Source organism: Lipotes vexillifer, unplaced genomic scaffold, assembly GCF_000442215.2.
Source record: "Lipotes vexillifer unplaced genomic scaffold, Lipotes_vexillifer_v1.1 scaffold664, whole genome shotgun sequence".
NCBI classification, from domain to species: Eukaryota; Metazoa; Chordata; class Mammalia; order Artiodactyla; family Lipotidae; genus Lipotes; species Lipotes vexillifer.
Genome location: NW_006782421.1, coordinates 1,915,919 through 1,933,976, shown reverse-complemented (window position 1 = coordinate 1,933,976; position 18,058 = coordinate 1,915,919). Strand labels below are relative to the sequence as shown.

At 53.2% G+C, this 18,058-nt stretch overlaps 1 protein-coding gene across 2 annotated transcripts in view; it reads right to left on the bottom strand.

Annotated features, from left to right (window-relative positions):
• Positions 1–18,058, bottom strand: part of PRKCA (protein kinase C alpha) — a 372,776-nt gene that overhangs the window by 12,975 nt on the left and 341,743 nt on the right. For both annotated transcript variants that reach the window (XM_007455276.1, XM_007455277.1), the window contains exons 15-16: positions 5,553–5,633; positions 175–282 (exon numbers count right to left, since the gene is read on the bottom strand). In XM_007455276.1, the coding sequence (XP_007455338.1) occupies positions 175–282; positions 5,553–5,633 (189 nt within the window). The remainder of the gene's footprint in view (positions 1–174; positions 283–5,552; positions 5,634–18,058) is intronic.

Sequence of the window (18,058 nt, the reverse complement as noted above, 5' to 3'; positions counted from 1 at the left end):
GAAAAAAAAAAAAAAAAAAAAAAAAAAAAAAAAAAAAAAAGGGTGACGAGTTAACTGCAAACACAGTGGCGTGGGCATGTGGTCCCCCCACCGTGCCTCTTAGAAGCGTCTGGATGGCATCTCCCCAATGGACCCTCTCGTCCACGGCCACCAAAGGAACCCAAGCCTACCTACCCCTTTGCAGATGGAGACAGCCTCCCTGGACAAGGACTTCGGGTACGAGACGTTGTGCTCCATGATGGACTGAAACAGCTCGTCTTCATCCTCGCCGTCAAACGGAGGCTGCGCCGGAAGAGAGGGGGAGGGGGCGCCTAGGCTGAGTGATTCCGCACCTCGCCGCGGCGCCTGCACACCCAACCCAGCACCGGGAAACAGAGCGGGCCTCTCCCACATGCACGCGGCAGGCTGCAGGCTTAGCTCGATGACCTCGCGGGCTGTCTTTCATTAGGTTGGCGGTCGGGTGTGTTTTTCATTTTCTCCTCTGTCCCTTGCCTCGCTCTGGGCAACCCCAAACAATCTTCAGCGAAGATGTTTTTGAGTAATGTTTTTAAGGATTTGCAAATAAGTTACAATTAACCCATTAATCTTGTAATTATGTGTTAGACAATCTCACTACGATCAAGTGAGGTTACAGATGGCCTTGCGTTCAGAAGGTGCGCGAGGGTGGAGAAGGCTGATGCCTTTGGGCTCTGAACCCGGGGGAAAGGGGACGCAGAACACGGGCATAGAGGGCTCTCCCCAGGCCCAGGAATCCACACCCGGGCCCTCTGCTCTGTCGGGGGCCTGCCGCCGGCACGGTGGCGGTGACGGGGGCTTGCCGTCCCCTGGGCACCTCTCTGTCCTCTTCTACTGCGTTTGCAATCCCCACCTGGACAGTGAGGGGCACGGCAGCACGGGGGCAGCTCACGGCTTTAAAGCCAGGTGGCTCTGGACCAGAACGCGGGCCCTGCCGCCTCCTAGCTGGGTGTCCATGGGCAAGTGACCCGCCTCTCTCGTTCGCAGTTTTCCAATTTGTAAAACAGGGCTCCCTGGTGAGTCTAAAGTGTCTGAGATTTTGTCTTGTGCCCAGTAAGTGCCCAACGAAGGGTGCGGGGTGCCGATGCTGGTATTGGCCAAGGGCCACCGCGGAGGCCGGTCCCCCTGCCCATCCCACCACTTCTCTGCCTGACATCATCAACCTACTTCTGCTGAGCACCTGTTCTGTGATGCCTGCAAAACAGGCAGTTATTTTCAAATTACCACGTATAGTGTGGAGTTCCTTGTTTTTCATTGACTGTTGCCCCCCCCCGCCCCCGCCCCACGTTTTCTCTGTAGCTACCCGTGCTCCTAGTCAGGCTAACGCCGTGAGGTGACACGTCGTCCGAGATGGACTCGTGTGTCCAGGGCATGTATATAGCTGCTTCCAGCGTTGTCTTCTAATAACTGACGCTTCTATCAACATCTCTGTGCACATCACTGTTTCCTCCCTGACTTCCTAAGAATAACTCCCAGGTGTGGGATGACGTGATGGTTCCCGCTCCGATGGTTCCCATCCAATCTCTCCAGGTCACCCGGGAGCACCCTCCCAGGTCACCGCTTGCTCTCAGGCCCTGGTGCTGAAGGCGGGTCAACGGTGGAGCGTTACAGTCACATGCACCTTCCTCCCCAGGGACTGAGCCTGGGGACCCAGGGGTGATGTGTGGTGCAGTCCTCATGTACAGGACCATTTTGGATGGCTTCCCTTCCCTCTTTCTCCCATCCCTGTGTTACAGTTTTAGATTTCTACAGATCTGGACTCACTGTTTCAAGCTAAGCTACCTGCTAACTAAAGACCTGGCTTGGTGTAAGAAATTTCTGAACGGGGAGTGCTCTCCTTGGTGATGTGTAATTTGTGGATTTTAAATAGGCAAGTGAGGGGTGAGGTTCACGCTTCCCAGAATGGTTCCGGAATCACTTACTAGTCAGTGGTCACGGGGGCCCTGCCATGGTCATGTACAGATCACTGATGCGGGGCAGCGGGGGGCGTACCCAGGGACAATTCTGGCTGAAGTTCTGGGATAAAGGACTCGTTACTGAGGCACCAGGAATGGAGACCAAGCATAAGTGACCCTGGCGGGAAGGCACATAACGAGGAGAGGGCTGGGCGCTTTACGATGAACGCCCGGGACGCTCTGAGCAGCAAGATGCTCGTTACAGGGCCGGGTAAATAAGATTTACGCTCGAAAGTAATCATATCTGTCAAGCAATCCAGGAACTGCAGAAAGGCTCAGGCTGTTTTACACTCCACTGTCCCCCTGCCTGTGGACAGTAAATAAAGCAAATGAGAAGAAAACCCGCAATAAAGTGTCTTCTTTTCCCTGCCCAGCTTCAGCCCTCTGTGATTAAAGGGGACACGCTTAGACCTCAACCCTGTCAACAGGTTGATAATTAATCTCCCTTTTCAACAAGGACATCCATTCCCCATAGCTTGTGGGGGTGATCTGAGCAGAGCCTTCATTATCCTTTCTGGGCTGAGTCACGGCCCAGGAACATGTTTAAATTTGCCCTGAGGGGTCAGCAGGACTTAGGAAGGGGGTTCTGAAATGAAAACCCCGTGTTTGTGGCAGCCGCGGTGGAGAGTTAGAGGACCCGCAGCTGGGCCCGACGACACTGCATCCCAATGTGGGATGCTTTTCAAATGCCGTATTTAAGGAGTGTCGCCATTTCCAGCAGAGATGGCAACAACTTTAAGGGATCGCACTAGGCAGGCTCGGCGACACTGAGAAGCTGGCGGGGAAACAACGAAAAGGTGCCCAATGTTTTGGAGCCACTGGGTGTGGGAATCTTCAAGCCCAAGGCCTCAGGGACAGTCTGCAAATGAGGCAGGAATTCAACATGTACCCCAAAGGGGACGTCCCTGCAGGAGAGCGCCGTTTCCCAAGCTCTCCCGGGGAAGGAAGTCCCCAGAGGCCTGGGGAGGGAGGAAGGTGGGGAGGGGCTCGCTGCAGGCCCACGTTCAGGAATCCTGGTCTCCCCTGGCCAATTAAGAGTCAGCCCCTCTTCTGTCCTGTGATGTGCGCCGGACCCGGAAATGGATCCGGACCATTTCCACCCACCAACCGCCTTTGTGGGCCTATGCAAATGTGACTCTGAATGAAAGCAGGGCTTGTTTCCTGGACTCCAGAGTCAGAACGTTTGAGTGGGGTCTCGAGGGGAACTCAGCTTTCTGCGCCTCTGCGAACAGATAGCTCCCACGGCGGCTAACAACTCAGTCAAATTTTACTGTCAAAATGCCAAGGAGGGGAAATTAACTTAAGGTGCAGGCGATCTGTGTTCTGCCAGCGACTGTCTCGCTGACAATGGTTCTACGGAAGTGGCTTTTCTGTGTTTGCCCACGGAAGTATATAGCCTTAAGAAGAATGGTTCCTTGGGGGAAGAAACCTAAATAAATAATACACAAACCGCTTTTTAAATATCAAGTCTCAACATCATGGAGAAATAAAGACCAAATATAGGTGGAACCTCATCTTTTAATACTTAAAAGACAACTTTAGTATCTATATGATGTAAGACACAATGAAAGAGAGAAAGACCACGGGGCGGGGTGGGGGGGGGGTCTCCCAGCCCAGAGGGAAAGCCAATGGTCTTGCGATGGTCTCCACGGCCCGGGGCCTGGTGCCCTCTCTAAGGGGGGGCCGGGGGGGGGGGGGGGGGTCTCCCAGCCCAGAGGGAAAGCCAATGGTCTTGCGATGGTCTCCACGGCCCGGGGCCTGGTGCCCTCTCTTCCTCTCTGATCTCAGCCTCCTACTCCGTCTCTAGCTCACTCCACTCCAGCCACATGGGCGGCTTCCTCTCCGTTCCTTAAGTGTAAAGCTGCACACTCCCACCCCAGGGCCTTTGCACTGGCTGTTCCCTCTGTCTGGAATGCTCTTCCCCCGGGATGTGCACGTGGACACCGTCTCACTTCCTTCTGGTCTTAACTTTACCTTCATGTGAGGCCCTCCCTGGCGCTCCTGAAACTTCAACCCTCCCCCAACACTCTATGTTCTTCTGCTTTGTTACTTTTCTTCTTAGCTTATCACTGTTACAGTCCGCCAACTGCAGATCAAAAATGAAATAAAAGTCCAAAACGGTTTAAAAAGCAAAATTTGGGAATTCCCTGGTGGTCCAGTGGTTAGGACTCCACGCTTTCACCGCCAAGGGCCCAGGATCGATCCCTGGTCGGGGAACTAAGATCCCACAAGCCGTGCGGTGTGGCCCAAAATAAACGTAAAATAAATAAATAAAAAGCAAAACTTGAATTTGCCACATGCCAACAACAGATACTTAAATAACATTTATATTGCAATTACAACTAGGTACATAGCATTTATATCGTGTTAGGTATACTGAGTAATAGCAAGACGATGTAAAGTGCACGGGAGGATGTGCCTGGGTTATACGCAATTACCACACCATTTATACAAGGGACTTGAGCCTCCAAGGACTCTGGTTTACCCGTGGGAGTCCTGGAACCATTCCCAAGGACGCCGAGGAGGGGCCCGCACATCATTTCCGTATCTGCCTGTCTACTGTCTTTCTCTGGACTGTAACCTTACTGAAGGGAAGGGTCTCTGTCTGTGTTGCTCACAGCCATTCCCACGCACATTCAGTAAGTACGCACTGAGTGAATAATAAATGAGTCAACGGATGCAACATGTCAGAAAGGGTGACTTCTCCCCAGGAACAAAGATTCAGAGATTTCTTTGGGGGCAGCTCTGCTACTCGACGTGGGTGTTTCTTTCCATTCTCTCTTACAAAGTCTCTTGGCTAGGGAGGGGCACACTCCCTGGCACACTTGAGGGCTGAGAGTTAATAAAAGCTGCCCATGCCAGAATCATTAGTAGGTACAATGGCAGAGACCTGAAATGTGTGAAATGCACCGCTGTCATTCTTAATCCACTGAGATTTGGGGGTGGGAGCTCTTTGTCAACAGCAGCGAGTGTGACTTACCCTAGTAATGCAGATACTAAGGCCACCACCTTAGAAAGTGCCACGTGAGGCAGCGACGCCCTTGGTTACCTGACACAGGTCACACAGCCAAGGGAACCTTAATCTGCCTTTTCTTAACTGGAAGTTCAGCCTCGCTGGGCTTTTGTGAAGATTACAACGAATTGCCCCAGGAGAGATAAGGGCAGACGGAGAGGCTGTTAAAACACTCCTTCCAGTTTAACTATCTTCTTCCTTTACAATAATTCCGGCTCCAACCCGGAGCGGCCGGGTGATTTCTGCAGAGAAACATGCAGTGAAGCCCAATCCCAGCCCAGGGCTGAGACACCGAAAACAAAAGGCCACCACTGTCCTCAACGTGCAGGGACCTTTTGTGGGTGATGCAAAAGCTGTACTGTCTACACTCCAGGGTGTAGCTTTCAATTTGGGTTTTTAGGGCTAGAAGATAATTTCTGTACAATTTCTCCCTCTTTCACCAGGATCAGGGGAGTCAGACCAGCACCAGCCACTCCACACAGCCAGGTCCTGCTATCGTGGTCCCCACAGAGCTGAAGCCTTCACGTTACGTGGCGACACACAAGCACGAAAACACAGGGAAACATTACCTGCCCGGCCAGCATTTCATATAACAGGACGCCGTAGGCCCACCAGTCCACGGATTTCCCATACGGCTGATAAGCGATTATCTGTGTGAAAACAAACACATCAACTACATTTAGTGGCCAATCAGAAAGCCTGTGTTGGAACAGGGAGGTCAAGCGTGTAGTCATTTACACACTCCGTTCATGCACGTGAGGTGATGGTAACATTTGTGGCTGGGTTTTGAAGGGGACCCTTCGAATCAGACACACAGAGAACTCTCGCCCCGTGATTTTGGAATTCCTCTTCTGAATCCACCGGGAGATGCCACGGCACTGCTGGAAGGTAGATTTACTTATCTCCTTGGGTGAAAAAGATTTGGGCACTGAGGTGGATTTCATTTGTGGAAAAAGCCCGAGGGCATTCAGAGCAAAGGTCTGATAAATAAGACGATCAAACTATGTTACAGAATTTTGCTGAAGGATGATGTGAGGAGGACGAAAGACTAAAGGCAACATGCTAGTTTCCTTGGGCTGCACAACAGGCCCTTGGGCTGCACAACTGGCCCAAGGGTATCTGCTGCAGGACTGACGTTTTGAAATGCTTTTGAAAGAGACAAAAAAAATGCAGTAATCAAGTGTAAGATTTGGACCTTGTCTGAATCTTGATTCAAACCACCCCAACGCAGAAAGAAATTGGGAAAATTAAAATAGGTCGTGAATTAGATGACGTTGTGGGAATTGTTGCTAATATCGTCATGTGGGATAAACGGTCCGATGATTAGTTACAAAGTGTCCTTTTCAGTTAGAGGCGAGTGTATGCAGGGGTGACCTGCGTGAGAGATGAAGTGTTTAGGGGTGAAATGACATGATATCTTAGACTAGGTTTAGATACGTCCGTAAAATCAGGGCGGGGGGAGGAATCGATGAAACGAGCTGTCTGCAGCTGGGGATGGGCCCAGGGACCTTGCCCCTTTGAGACGCTCAGACGTGCTGAGGTGGCTCTACACCTTTCCCCCACCGCCCCCCGTGGAAGGGGGTAATACTGACTCAGCTTTCTAAGAGAGGCGTGACTTATCACAACACGGCAGCTGCGTCCCAGGTAGGCTGTGTGCCAAAGGCACACACTTTCCAGACCCGTGGATCTGCCCCGGGATTCGAGGCGAGGATGTAACTAACAGGTACTCAGCACAACCACCTGCCATTCTGCAGAAAAACTGGACTTTGGGGTGTTCTAGGGTATCTTCCAAATGGCCCCTATGTCTCATTAAACGTCCTGGGACATCAGCTAACCGCCTGTGCGTCTGCCCACCCTCATTCCTTTAACGTGTTCCGAGTATTTCTCCCCGTGGCACGAGCAATGCACACTCCTCTGACGTACCCCGGTGTGGGCAGGAACAAGGGGGCGCGTGTTTCAATCTGGCAGCTTTATAGCTCGTTTCCTTGACAAGAAAATGATAACCAAAGGAACCTACAAAGAGGCCTTAATTTCTTTTGAAGACTACATTTGTTCTTTTCTGAAAACATAAAAAGCACAAAAAAACCCTACCAAAATAAGCCCCTAATTTATTCCCTAATGACGTGAAACGGTGGCGACCACACCAGTCCCCAGATGGGAAATGACTGCATCAAAGCCTGACTTGAACAAGTAGAAAAACAACAGAAATCCTCTTTGGGAGACGAAAGACACACCCACCAAGCACCTACTATGTATCAGACAACTCTGCACACACTGTGTGCAGCCCAATGAGCCAGAAATTATTCTCCTCATTTTTTAGGGGACAGAACTGAGATGCAGGAAAAGCTTATGGAACTCACCCGAAGCCAATCAGGTACTAAGCGGTGCTCTGAAAATTGACATGCATGTTTTAAAACTACAGTTTATGGGGCTTTCCTGGTGGCCCAGTGGTTGAGAATCCGCCTGCCGATGCAGGGGATGAGGGTTTGAGCCCCGGTCCGGGAAGATCCCACATGCCGCGGAACAACTGGGTCCGTGAGCCACAACTACTGAGCCTGCGCGTCTGGAGCCTGTGCTCCGCAACAGTAAGAGGCCCGTGCACCGCGATGAAGAGTGGCCCCCACTCGCTGCAACTAGAGAAAAAGCCCTCGCACAGAGACGAAGGCCCAACACGGCCAAAAAAAAAAAAAAAAAAAAAAAATTATAAAACTGCAGTTTATGGCTTTCAAATACATGGAATCACTCGCACTGGGATTAATAAATTATGAATCAAAGGGCTTTGAGAATTAGTTTAATGAGATTTGAAATCATCACTTCAGTTGTCGTAACTGTATTTCAAAAGCACTTGAGTAAAATTGGTTCTTGTAACTATATTAAAACCATGCCCTGCAATCTGTTCTCATTAATCAGTGTTTTCGTTTTTTCTTTAAATTTTTTATATTGGAGTATAGTTGACTTACAGTATTGTGTTAGTTTCAGGTGTACAGCAAAGTGATTCGGTTATACATATATACATGTATGTATCTATATTCTTTTTAAAAAATTCTTTTCCGTTATAGCTTATTACAGGATATTGAATATAGGTCTCTGTGCTCTACAGTAAAACTCTGTTGTTCACCTATTTTAGTTTCCGCTTGTTTTGAACACAGGCTGAGATGAGGCCTCGCACTGCTGTGCGAATTACGAGGCTGAAGAACAGTGGGGGCTGGATGAGGGGGACCACGCTTTATTCCAGACTCTCTTTCTACACACACTTGAGCAGTCTCACCAGCCACACCCCTCTGCTCGGGTGCTGGACGATGCCACCCACTTCGGAGAAGTGTCCGAAGTCAAGGGTGTGGAAACCCCGATTCTGGTCAGGATGATTCACAAACCCGGGAAGCCAGGCCCAGGGGAAGTCTTTGTTCGTTTGTTTTGACTCTTTGTCAGCTTTGGTCCAACTTGCTTCTCAGGGTCCATTAAGCTCTTCTGACTTGTGCTGATAACACCTGATGCTTCCTGCAAGGCTTAGGACAGCAGGAGGCTGAGCGCCAATGGCTTGTTTTCTGGGCGATGGCATCGGCCAGCCCCCGGAGCCGGCCAGCTCACCCTGCACTGAGCTTACAAGGTTTCGTTCGCCTTTAATTGTTAATAATAGGACGGGGGTTAGGATTTAGCTGGAGCATTTTCTCCTGGAGACGTTCACAGTCTGTCACCCCTGGTTCACGCCCCGGATGAAATGAGACGGTTCAGAGATCTAAGCTACAAGAGATGGGGGCAACCCCACCGCTGCAAACGCACGTTCAGCACGAAGCATCCTTCCCCTCGACAGTCAGCTGCTAGTAACAAATACCTCCAGATTACCCCAAGCCTCACTGCGGAGAGGAAGCAATGTTGAAGAGAGCGCCCCACCGAAGGTCTGAACACTTAGAAGCACAGGATTTAGGGTGCTGGTGACGCCGTCCCCTGTGAGCTGTGTAGGCCTGCACTGTCCCACGCGGGAGCCACTGAGCCACGCGCGGTTATGAGCCTCTGACACGCGGCCAGCGCAAACGGGCATGAAATGCTTTGGGTGTAAAATACACATCCGATTCGGAGGACTTAGCACCCAAAATGCAGAGTATCTCATGGCTAATTTTTCATTTTGGATATACCGGATTGAATCAGATATTAAAATTAATTTCACCTGTTTCTTTTTTAAGTTTTTAAGAAAACGTGGCTGCTTAAATGTAGTTGGGGCTTGCATCTTACTTCTACTGTTCAGGGCTGGTCTAGACTGAGTTCTAACGGCTCCTACTACCCGCTCCAGTTCCCCGGCTCCTGTTGGCCTAGGGGGCCAGCTTTGGGCTGAGGACGCAGCTCAGGGACCACAGAACGGACGGGAGGCTGTCTTGGGTCTGTCCCCGACGTACACGGGAGCAGGTGTCTCTGGCACTTGGAAGCTGGCAGCCAAGCCTGGGAGATGTCTGTCCCCTTGCAGCCCCCCGGCAAGGGGCTGCCCCAGTGACATGGTTCCCACCGCAGAGAAACTCACAAAAGGAGAGGCGGGAGGGGCTGGTGGCGGCCTTCCCTGCGGCACGGGGAAGCCAGAGGCAGAACCCGGGGCCACTGTCATCCAGGTTCACTGCTACTTGTTACTGCGATCTTCATCATTATAATTCCCTGAGCCAGGGGCCTGGGGGCTGTCAGGATGCTACAAGTGGCTGCCTGCCTTGTACAGCGGGGTGTGAGTGGCCTCCTTCCAGCCTGGGAACAGGACCTGGGCAGAGGGTGGGGGGGGCGGCTTCTCGCCTCTCATGAGGCCAAAGGCCCACAGCAGCTGGAAGGACATCACTCCAGGGCCACCCACCCTTCCCCCCTCTGCAAGGCTACACACTCCAAGGCCTCCTGAAGCGGACGGGGCTTCAGGAGCTTTCCTGGAGAACTCGGCGGGCAGCGTGGTGAGGCTTCAGGTGCAACTGGCTACAGCAACAATGACTGGAGCCCACGTCACCGTCCGGACTTTCACCAGGGGCCGGGGGCTTTCTCTTTCTTAGCTCCCGGAGCCTTCCCGAGACCCTGGCGGTAGGGGCGTCCGATTCCAGAGATGAGGAAACGAAATACAGGGAGGTCAAGCAGCCTCGCCCAAGGCTCCACAGCCAGAGGCGGCAGAGCCGGCATTTGAGCCCTGGACGTCTGGCCTTGGCCTCCACGATCTGGACCACTTTTCTCAACTGAAGGTTCATCCGCTCTTGAGTCAGTGTGGCTCCCTAGACGCTAGGGCGGGAACTGGCCCAGTTAGGGTGACTTTTGCCGAAAAAGGGTTCAAATGCTTAACAGGATCTAAATCGCTAAGATGCCCACTTGAATCAGCAGGTGCCCCCGAAGGCTCGTCTTCAAGGGTTCCGGGGACTCGCGCTCCCGCCCTTGGCCGCGCTTTCCTGGACTCTGTTCCTCACCGTCCCAGCGTGTGTCCTGGCCGAGCCCCAGCGCCCACGCTAGAGTAAACAGCCCGACTGTCGGCCGCCCTTGCCAGGCTGCAGCACAAAAGAACGCTGGCCTTTACTCATGAAACACGCTCAAGTCCTCTGACTGTCTCAGGGAAACAAAGCCTATTATTTCTTCCTTTTATCAACGATAAAAATATTTTAATGGGAAACTTATGGTTGTTTCGAAAAACATCATAAATCCGCCGAGGCTAGAACCCGGGACACTGGAGGTCTTCTTCACGGAGCTGGTGGAAAGGCTGACTTGTTGAAACAGTACCATTTGGAGAGAAAGATGACGCGCCTGGGTGTTCTCTGGGTGTTCCATTCTGACAGCTGCAGGGCCCTGAGCTAACTCAGCGTCTCCCCAGCTCCCTGCTCCGGGGCCCACAGCCCAGGGCCACGCAGATCCCGAAGCCTCTGCCACATTAGTTACACTGAGGCTGCTTATCTGCCTCCACTCGACCCCCAGGCTCTCCCCCCAGGGGCCGGGCCACCCTCCCGAGCACCCTGCACAGCAGACTCTCCCTAAGGTAAGGTCAGGCTGGAGAAGCCAGCGGATCTGGTGCAAGCCTGCTCCACGGACACCACCAACCTCTTGAGTGCAAAATGCAAAGCGCTCGTCAGACTGCTGGATTGCTAAGGCTGCATGGGCCTTCGAGACGGTTTAGAAAAGCATCCTCAGGGTTCTGAGAAGGAAGCCGAGAGGCTTGCTGGAAGGTCGCTGGGTGGGCGGCAAGGTCTCCCAGCTGTGTCCACCTCCTGCAGCGCCAGGCTTGGACCAGAGCGTGGTAAACAGGAAGCACATCGGGGGCGGGGTATGGACCAGGCATCCCCAACTCTCAGCCAAGATGCTCCCAGTCAAACCACTTTGGGGCAGTGCCTCCCAGCCCAGAGCACTGCAGGAAGCAGAGTGCGGCAAGAAAGCTCCGAACCTGACTGCCGGAGCCCAGCTCGGCCACGCGGGAGCTGTGTGACCTTGGGCAAGGCGCTTAGCCTCTCTGAGCTTCCGTTTCCTCATCTGTGACACTGGAACCCCAGCACCCCACATACTGGCAAGTACGTGGTATGTATAGAAACGTGTGTTTATTGCAGGTGAGTTGAATATGCCTCACTCCATAGGGTCTCACGGCAGGAGCAGGAAGGCCCCGGGCACGGCAGGCAGGTGAAGGGGACTCAAGGCAATGAGCTAACCCAGGCTCACAGGAAGACGAAGGAAACATTTTGGATGAGAGGTTGGATTAATCACATGTATTAAATACTCTGAAATGACTGTCAGCACCTGGGAATTCTGTCAACGATGAACCTTCTGTACATTCTCTCAGCAAACATCATCTGCCCATGTGCCGGCTGCTGTTCCAGGCACGGGGCACAGAAGTGAATAAAACAGATTCAAAAATCCCCCTCTCATGCAACTGAATTAATTTTGACCAGAGCAGCAAAACTTCCGGTTTCTCTTCTCAGTGGTATTAACACACCCTCCCCTGCCCCTTCCCTCACTGCCACTGTTTGGGCTAATTGTGCGTCTCCTGGGGCCGGGCACCCTGCAAGGGTGACACGAAAATGGATAAATACACTAAAACGTGATACCTTACACATCGAGGATCTCAGTACATCACATGAGAAATACCTGCAATACTTGAGAGCTCTGGACAAAATGCACAATATAAGTAGAAAGGAATTCTGGCACAAGATGAGAATGGAAAGTTTGGAGTCTGCACTACATATTTCCCGTTGAGATGAACACGGTGGCCAGGACTGCGGCGAACAGAAAACGACGTCTCTAAAGGCAACACAAGTGCCTTAAGGTCCCGTTACAGTAACCACCCCCCTGCCTCCTTTACACCCGGGGACGGAAGGCAGAGAGCAGGACAGTGTACGTTCTGCTCCCCGAGGACCTGAAGGGGATCACGTGGCACAAAGAGGGTTTGCAACTACTGACCCTGGCTTCAAATAGCAAGTAACACAGAAAAGGAAAAGGAAGGAAGCAAGGAAGGAAAAAGAGAGCGAGGGAGGAGGGGATGGCAGAAGCAGAGCTTTCAAAGCCTGGTGATTACAGTCCCCGTTCCCAGTTCTATCCTGGACCTCTGTTTGGAAGGGAAAGGCCACCCAGGCTGCATTTCTTCTTCTTCTTCTTCTTTTTTTTTTTTTTTAATTCATAAACTGCTTTAAAGAGAAGCTTTAGGTTCAGAGCAAAATTGAGAGCAATCTGTGGAGTTCCCATATACCCCGCCCCCACCAAGTTCAACACACCGAGGCAGTATCTTAGTTACAATCGCTGAACCTGCATGGATACATCGTTACCACCCAAAGCCCAGGGTTTACATCAGGGTTCACTCCTGGGGCTGTACATTCTATGGGTTTTTGAAAATGTATCATGACATGTACCCACCACTGTACTGTTACTGTACGGAATAGTTTCACTGCCCTCAAGACGCTCTGCCCACGTGGCCCTCCCCCAGCCCCAGCAATAACCAATGTGTTTTACTGTCTTCCTAGTTTCGCCTCTTCCAGAATGTCAACACTCGGGCTCTTACAGCGTGCAGTGTTTTCAGACGGGCTTCTTTCACTTAGTCATGCGCACCGAGGTTTCCTCCATGGCTTGAGAGCTCATTTCTTTCTAGTGCTGAATAATATTCCATTGTCTAGACGTATCGCAGTTTATTTGTTCACTCACCTACTGAAGGACATCTTGGTGGCTACCAAGATTTGGCAATTATGACTAAAGCTGCTATAAACACTTGTGCAGGTTTCTGTGTGGACATAAGTTTTCAATTCATTTGGGTATATACTCAGGAGCACGACTGTTGGATCGTTCGGTAAAGACCATGTTTAGCTTCGTAAGACACTGCCAAACTCTCTTCCACGGTGGCTGTGCTAATAATTCTGAAAGAGCCATGAGTAGAATTCCGAACCGCCTGCCAGACTTCTGATCAGGCAGAAAGATGCCCCCCACACCTGGTGTTTGTCTGACACTGGGACGTGTGCTAGCGAGACGTCTGTAGTCCTCGGGTGAGGCATCAACAACATGGAGTTACACAGAGAGAAAGCATTCCCATTTCAAGGCTTTGTGCAAAAGCTCTAATCTCTACTTGGGCTAATCTCCCTCTAGTTCCTCGGTAACATTTGCTTGTCAAGGAATAAGTCAGGAAGGTGACCGTGAAACGACCAGGGCTGGGGAAACACCACCCCAGTTGGCCTGGGTCACCCAACCTCTTCAGCCCAAGGCCGAACTAACTTCCATAATGCCTTGTTACATCAAAACAACAACAACGACAACAAACTAAACACCTCTTTGGATTCTCTTCTGCCAACCTGGTATTTTCAAGAACCTCCTTAAGAGCGAGATACACTAAGAATATGATACCCACAGTAACAGGGGCCAAGGTTTAGCCCCACCTAAGCCACACTGCACTGGCCACGGTGCCCGTCTCCCACGGGGGTGGCCGAGGCCCGGCCAGCTTGCAGGCAGTGACACAGCGGGGCGCGGGGGTGGGCAGAGCCAGGATGCGACCCTCTGTCACGGTGCCCCTCTATGTGAGCAGGACAGGAGTGGGGTGAGGACATCTGAGGCGCTGCCCCGCCCCCTGGGACCTTTACCCACCCTTCCTTCCTGCTCTGCTTGGTGACAGATGACGATGCTGATTGTGAGCAGGTAAAACGCATCCTGGTCTGCAGCATCATCCACGTGTGGCCGAGACCCAGGACTCCGTACAGGCCTGGGGCGCTGGGGCCAGAGGAACAGAGGCCACAGACCATCTGCCTAAATACATACGCTACAAACTGAGCTCGCGACATGGACTAGCTGTTCTCTCCTTGCACCTTGCCCACGGACTTCCCCCGGCGCTCTGCTCGGGCTGCCGCAACAGCACGGCTCCAACAACAGGCGTCTACTGTTCACGGTTCTGGAGAGTTGGAGCGCAAGGTCAGGATGCCGGCAGGGCAGCAGCCCCCTCGCTGTGCTCTCACCGGCCTGTCCTCCGTGAGCTGCCCTCCTGGTGTCTCTTATGAAAACCTCAGTGCTCTCCGAGGGGGTCCCACCCTAATGACCTCATCTGGCTGTGATCACCTCCTGGAAAGCCCTGCCCCTACAGACAGTCACACTGGCGTCACCTTCAACACACCGATTTTGGGGGAACAGGATTCCACCTGTAATTCCTCCCAACAACCCGGAAGGCCAGGTTCGACTGGGGAATTCAGGGGCCCCTGAGATGCCCTCCAGACGCGGAGACGTGGCCCGCCTGACCGCTCTTGCCGCCCCCTCCACCACGGCCATGACGAGCCTCCCGCACGTCCCGGCTCTGTCCCAGCTCTGTCCCACCTGCCCGTCGGACGCTGGCGTGTCTGTGCCAGCAGGGCGGCACCCCGCGGGGCGATGGCACGGCGGGGGCGGTGCCCAGCCTGGGTCAATATTTCTCAGCCTCCTTTGCATCGAGGTGGAGCTGTGTGACTTAGTGGTCAGTATAAAGTGAATGAAGTAATGTGCACGGGGGGGGGGGAGAGACTGCGCAGGTCCTGGGAGGGACTTCTCAGACCTCAGGGGGGCACATCCCTTTGACCCTACAGACCCCAAGCCTGTGAGGACAGCTCAGGCTGGGGAGGCCCGACGAGAGCCCTGTAACGTTGGGGGCACAAACTTCAGCCTGCAGCCCAAATCCAGCCCAACCCTGCCGGGTACAGCCTGGGAGCTAAGCGTGGTTTTAAGTTTCCTGAATGAGAGAGAAAAAATGTAACAAAGACGATCAGTCTTTGGAGCCTTTTGGCAGGAACAGCTGCTCAAACTGGAGAAATCTAAAATTTAGATGAAGGCAAAGGCTAAAGCACTTACTCTCTAGCCCTCAGCAGCAAAAGCTTCTGATCCCGGCTCTGTAACCCAGGGCAGGGGCCTCTCTTGCCTGGGTCCTCGGCGCTTCTGAGACCTGCCCCCGCGGGGTGCTGTGCTGAGGATTCTCTGCTGGCCCACACAGAGCTCAAAGCCAGCTGTGCAGGGGGCTGTCCCCAAAGACAGCCACAGTGTCCCTCGCTCCCATCCTGTATGGCCCCTGCAGCGTGACAGCACCAGGCCTCCCACCAGGATTTAGTACTTACATCACCTCCCCTAGACGCCGGGCTGGCTGTGGACTTGCTCCGACCTGGAGAATGACACAGTAATCAAGTTCTAGGTGAAGCTTAAGGGGCGTCCACTTTTTGGGGGGCCTCAGTGTTGTACCCTCTTGGGAGTCACCGTGGCAAGACGCTCTGGATAAACTACTGAATGAGGAGAAATCTCACGGAGGACAGAACACGGAGAGGAGGACCCGTGGGTCTCGGCCAAGAGCCAGCAGCCCGGGGCACCCGTGGGACCACCCTCCAGGGCCCAGCAGGGCCACGGCGGCCGGCACATGCCGGGCAGAATCCCAGCGATAACGTGGCTGTGGTTTTAAGCCGTTAAGTCTTGGGTGGTTACACAGCAGCAGCAAGTTGAAACAACTGTCAAATAACAGACGCAAATGAACGCAGCCCTCCCCTGGAGGCAGGTCAGGCTTCTTACGGGCAAGACTTCAGCCTCAAAGTCGTATCCCCGTTTCACAGACGTCACCCCAAGTTCTTAAAAGAGCAGAACTATAGCCAGAGCTGACTACACAACGATAAAGAAAAGGCCACCTGAAGTCAAACAGGAAGTCCTTCCTTCTCGGAAACAACACGCCTGCGTGGGGCTAAGGCAGAGTCGAGCTGGATTAATCCGGAATCGGAGGCGCCACCATCAGCCTCTAGTCTCTCTCCGAGCGGTTCTCAAGCTCGGCCACTGTGGCCCTGGTCACTGGTCTAGGCTGTGGTGGCAGGCGGCGGGGAGCGGGGCCGGATTCACTGCTCCGCGCCCCCTTCGGAGCCCCCTTATCTCAGGCCTCCTCTGCTGAGCAGGGAGCCCTTCAAGACGTTCACTGTGGGTCTGAACCAGATAACCACTCGTGCAGTGAAGGAACGAACTGGGAGTCAGGAACACATCTGTGCCTGTAAGACCTTAATCGGCTGCAATAAAAGATTCTCCAGAATTTCAGTCTGGTGGTCTTCACAGATGGGTGTGGAAGGGGACACTGAGGCATGAGGGCCCGGCCCGGCCACCTGCCGTCTACGAGCCCGCAGAGGGCTCCTCTCCTCACCGCGACTCCTCTTGTCTGGAGAACAGGGACAACGCCACTCAGCCAAGGACTGATGTTTTTTTCTTTCTTTTTTTTTTTTTTCCCTTGCGTTATGCGGGCCTCTCACTGCCGTGGCCTCTCCCATTTGCGGAGCACAGGCTCCGGACGCGCAGGCTCAGCGGCCACGGCTCACGGGCCCAGCCGCTCCGCGGCACGTGGGATCCTCCCGGACCGGGGCACGAACACGCGTCCCCTGCATCGGCAGGCGGACTCTCAAGCACTGCGCCACCAGGGAAGCCCAGGACTGATGTTAAATGAGACGAAGTCACAGGGGCAAGTGAGTGGTCCACGCCCGCCAATGAAAGCAGGTCGGTCACCTCCGGCCAGACACCCCCCGCCTCCTCCCCACGGCAAGGTGAAAAGGAATTCAGTGATCTCTGACCCATTTGTGCAAGATTTAAACAAATCCCCAACTGAAGGGCCAACTCATGCAGCCATGGGATTCCTGGAGCGTCACTGGTGCTTGGAAAACAAAGACGGGGCCTGGATGGAGGGAGGCTCACTCGCACCCCCGGAGGGAGGTGGTCAGTCCCTGGGCAGCCCTCCTCCCGGGACCACAGCTGCTGCAAGGAGAAGCTGGTCAGCCCCGGGTTCAGAGCCCAGCCTGCCTCGGATCTGGGGCATATGCGAAAAATGAACGAATCTCTGCCCCTTGGGTTCATCATCTGGGAAACAGAGCCAATAACACTGACTCTGCAGACCCAACTGAAGGATTAAACAGACTCACGTCGATGAGGGCCCTTCCCTGGGTCTCACACGCAGCGGGCATCCATCAAGGGGCAGCTAAGTCACCAGGAGCTGGTCATCTGTGGAGGGAGGGCTGGGAGGGGGAGGGGGAGAACGGACTGGGGCTGCCTCATGGACCACGATATCACAGAAGGGGTCAAATGCTCCAGAGAACAGGCTGAACTCATTAAACTCTGGTGCCACGAAAATTATGAGACAGTTAAAGAGACGCAGGCAGACAATCAAATATATGAGATAATATAACCAACATCATTGGCCGAAAAGATCTGAGAAGAGTTATATAATTTAAGGAAGAACTTCCCCCCGAAAATGCCTGGCCTGGGCTCTTTAAACGTTTCCTGGGGGGAAAGCGGCTGCTTCATCTTCTCTGTGACGCTGGAGTCACTGGACCGTGACCTGACGCAGAGGGAAGTTGGCCTTTGATAGAAGGAAAGCGTCTCCTGGTTTATCGTTCTCTTTCTTTAATCAGGGGCTTTCTCCGCAGCTGCCCGCCTGGGTTGGGTTGGGGTCAGCGGCCCAGAGGCGCTGATCTCAGAGAGGCCGCTGCTGGCACTCACTGGCTTCTATCTCGTTTCCCCATTTCTTCCCAGCTTGGCAGGGGCTAATTTGCTGCCTGGCTGCTCGGCTGTGTGCACCAAATGAGGTCTTTTCTCATTTGACTTTTAGATCCTCTTTTATTCTCTGTCCCTCTCTTCAACTCTTTCC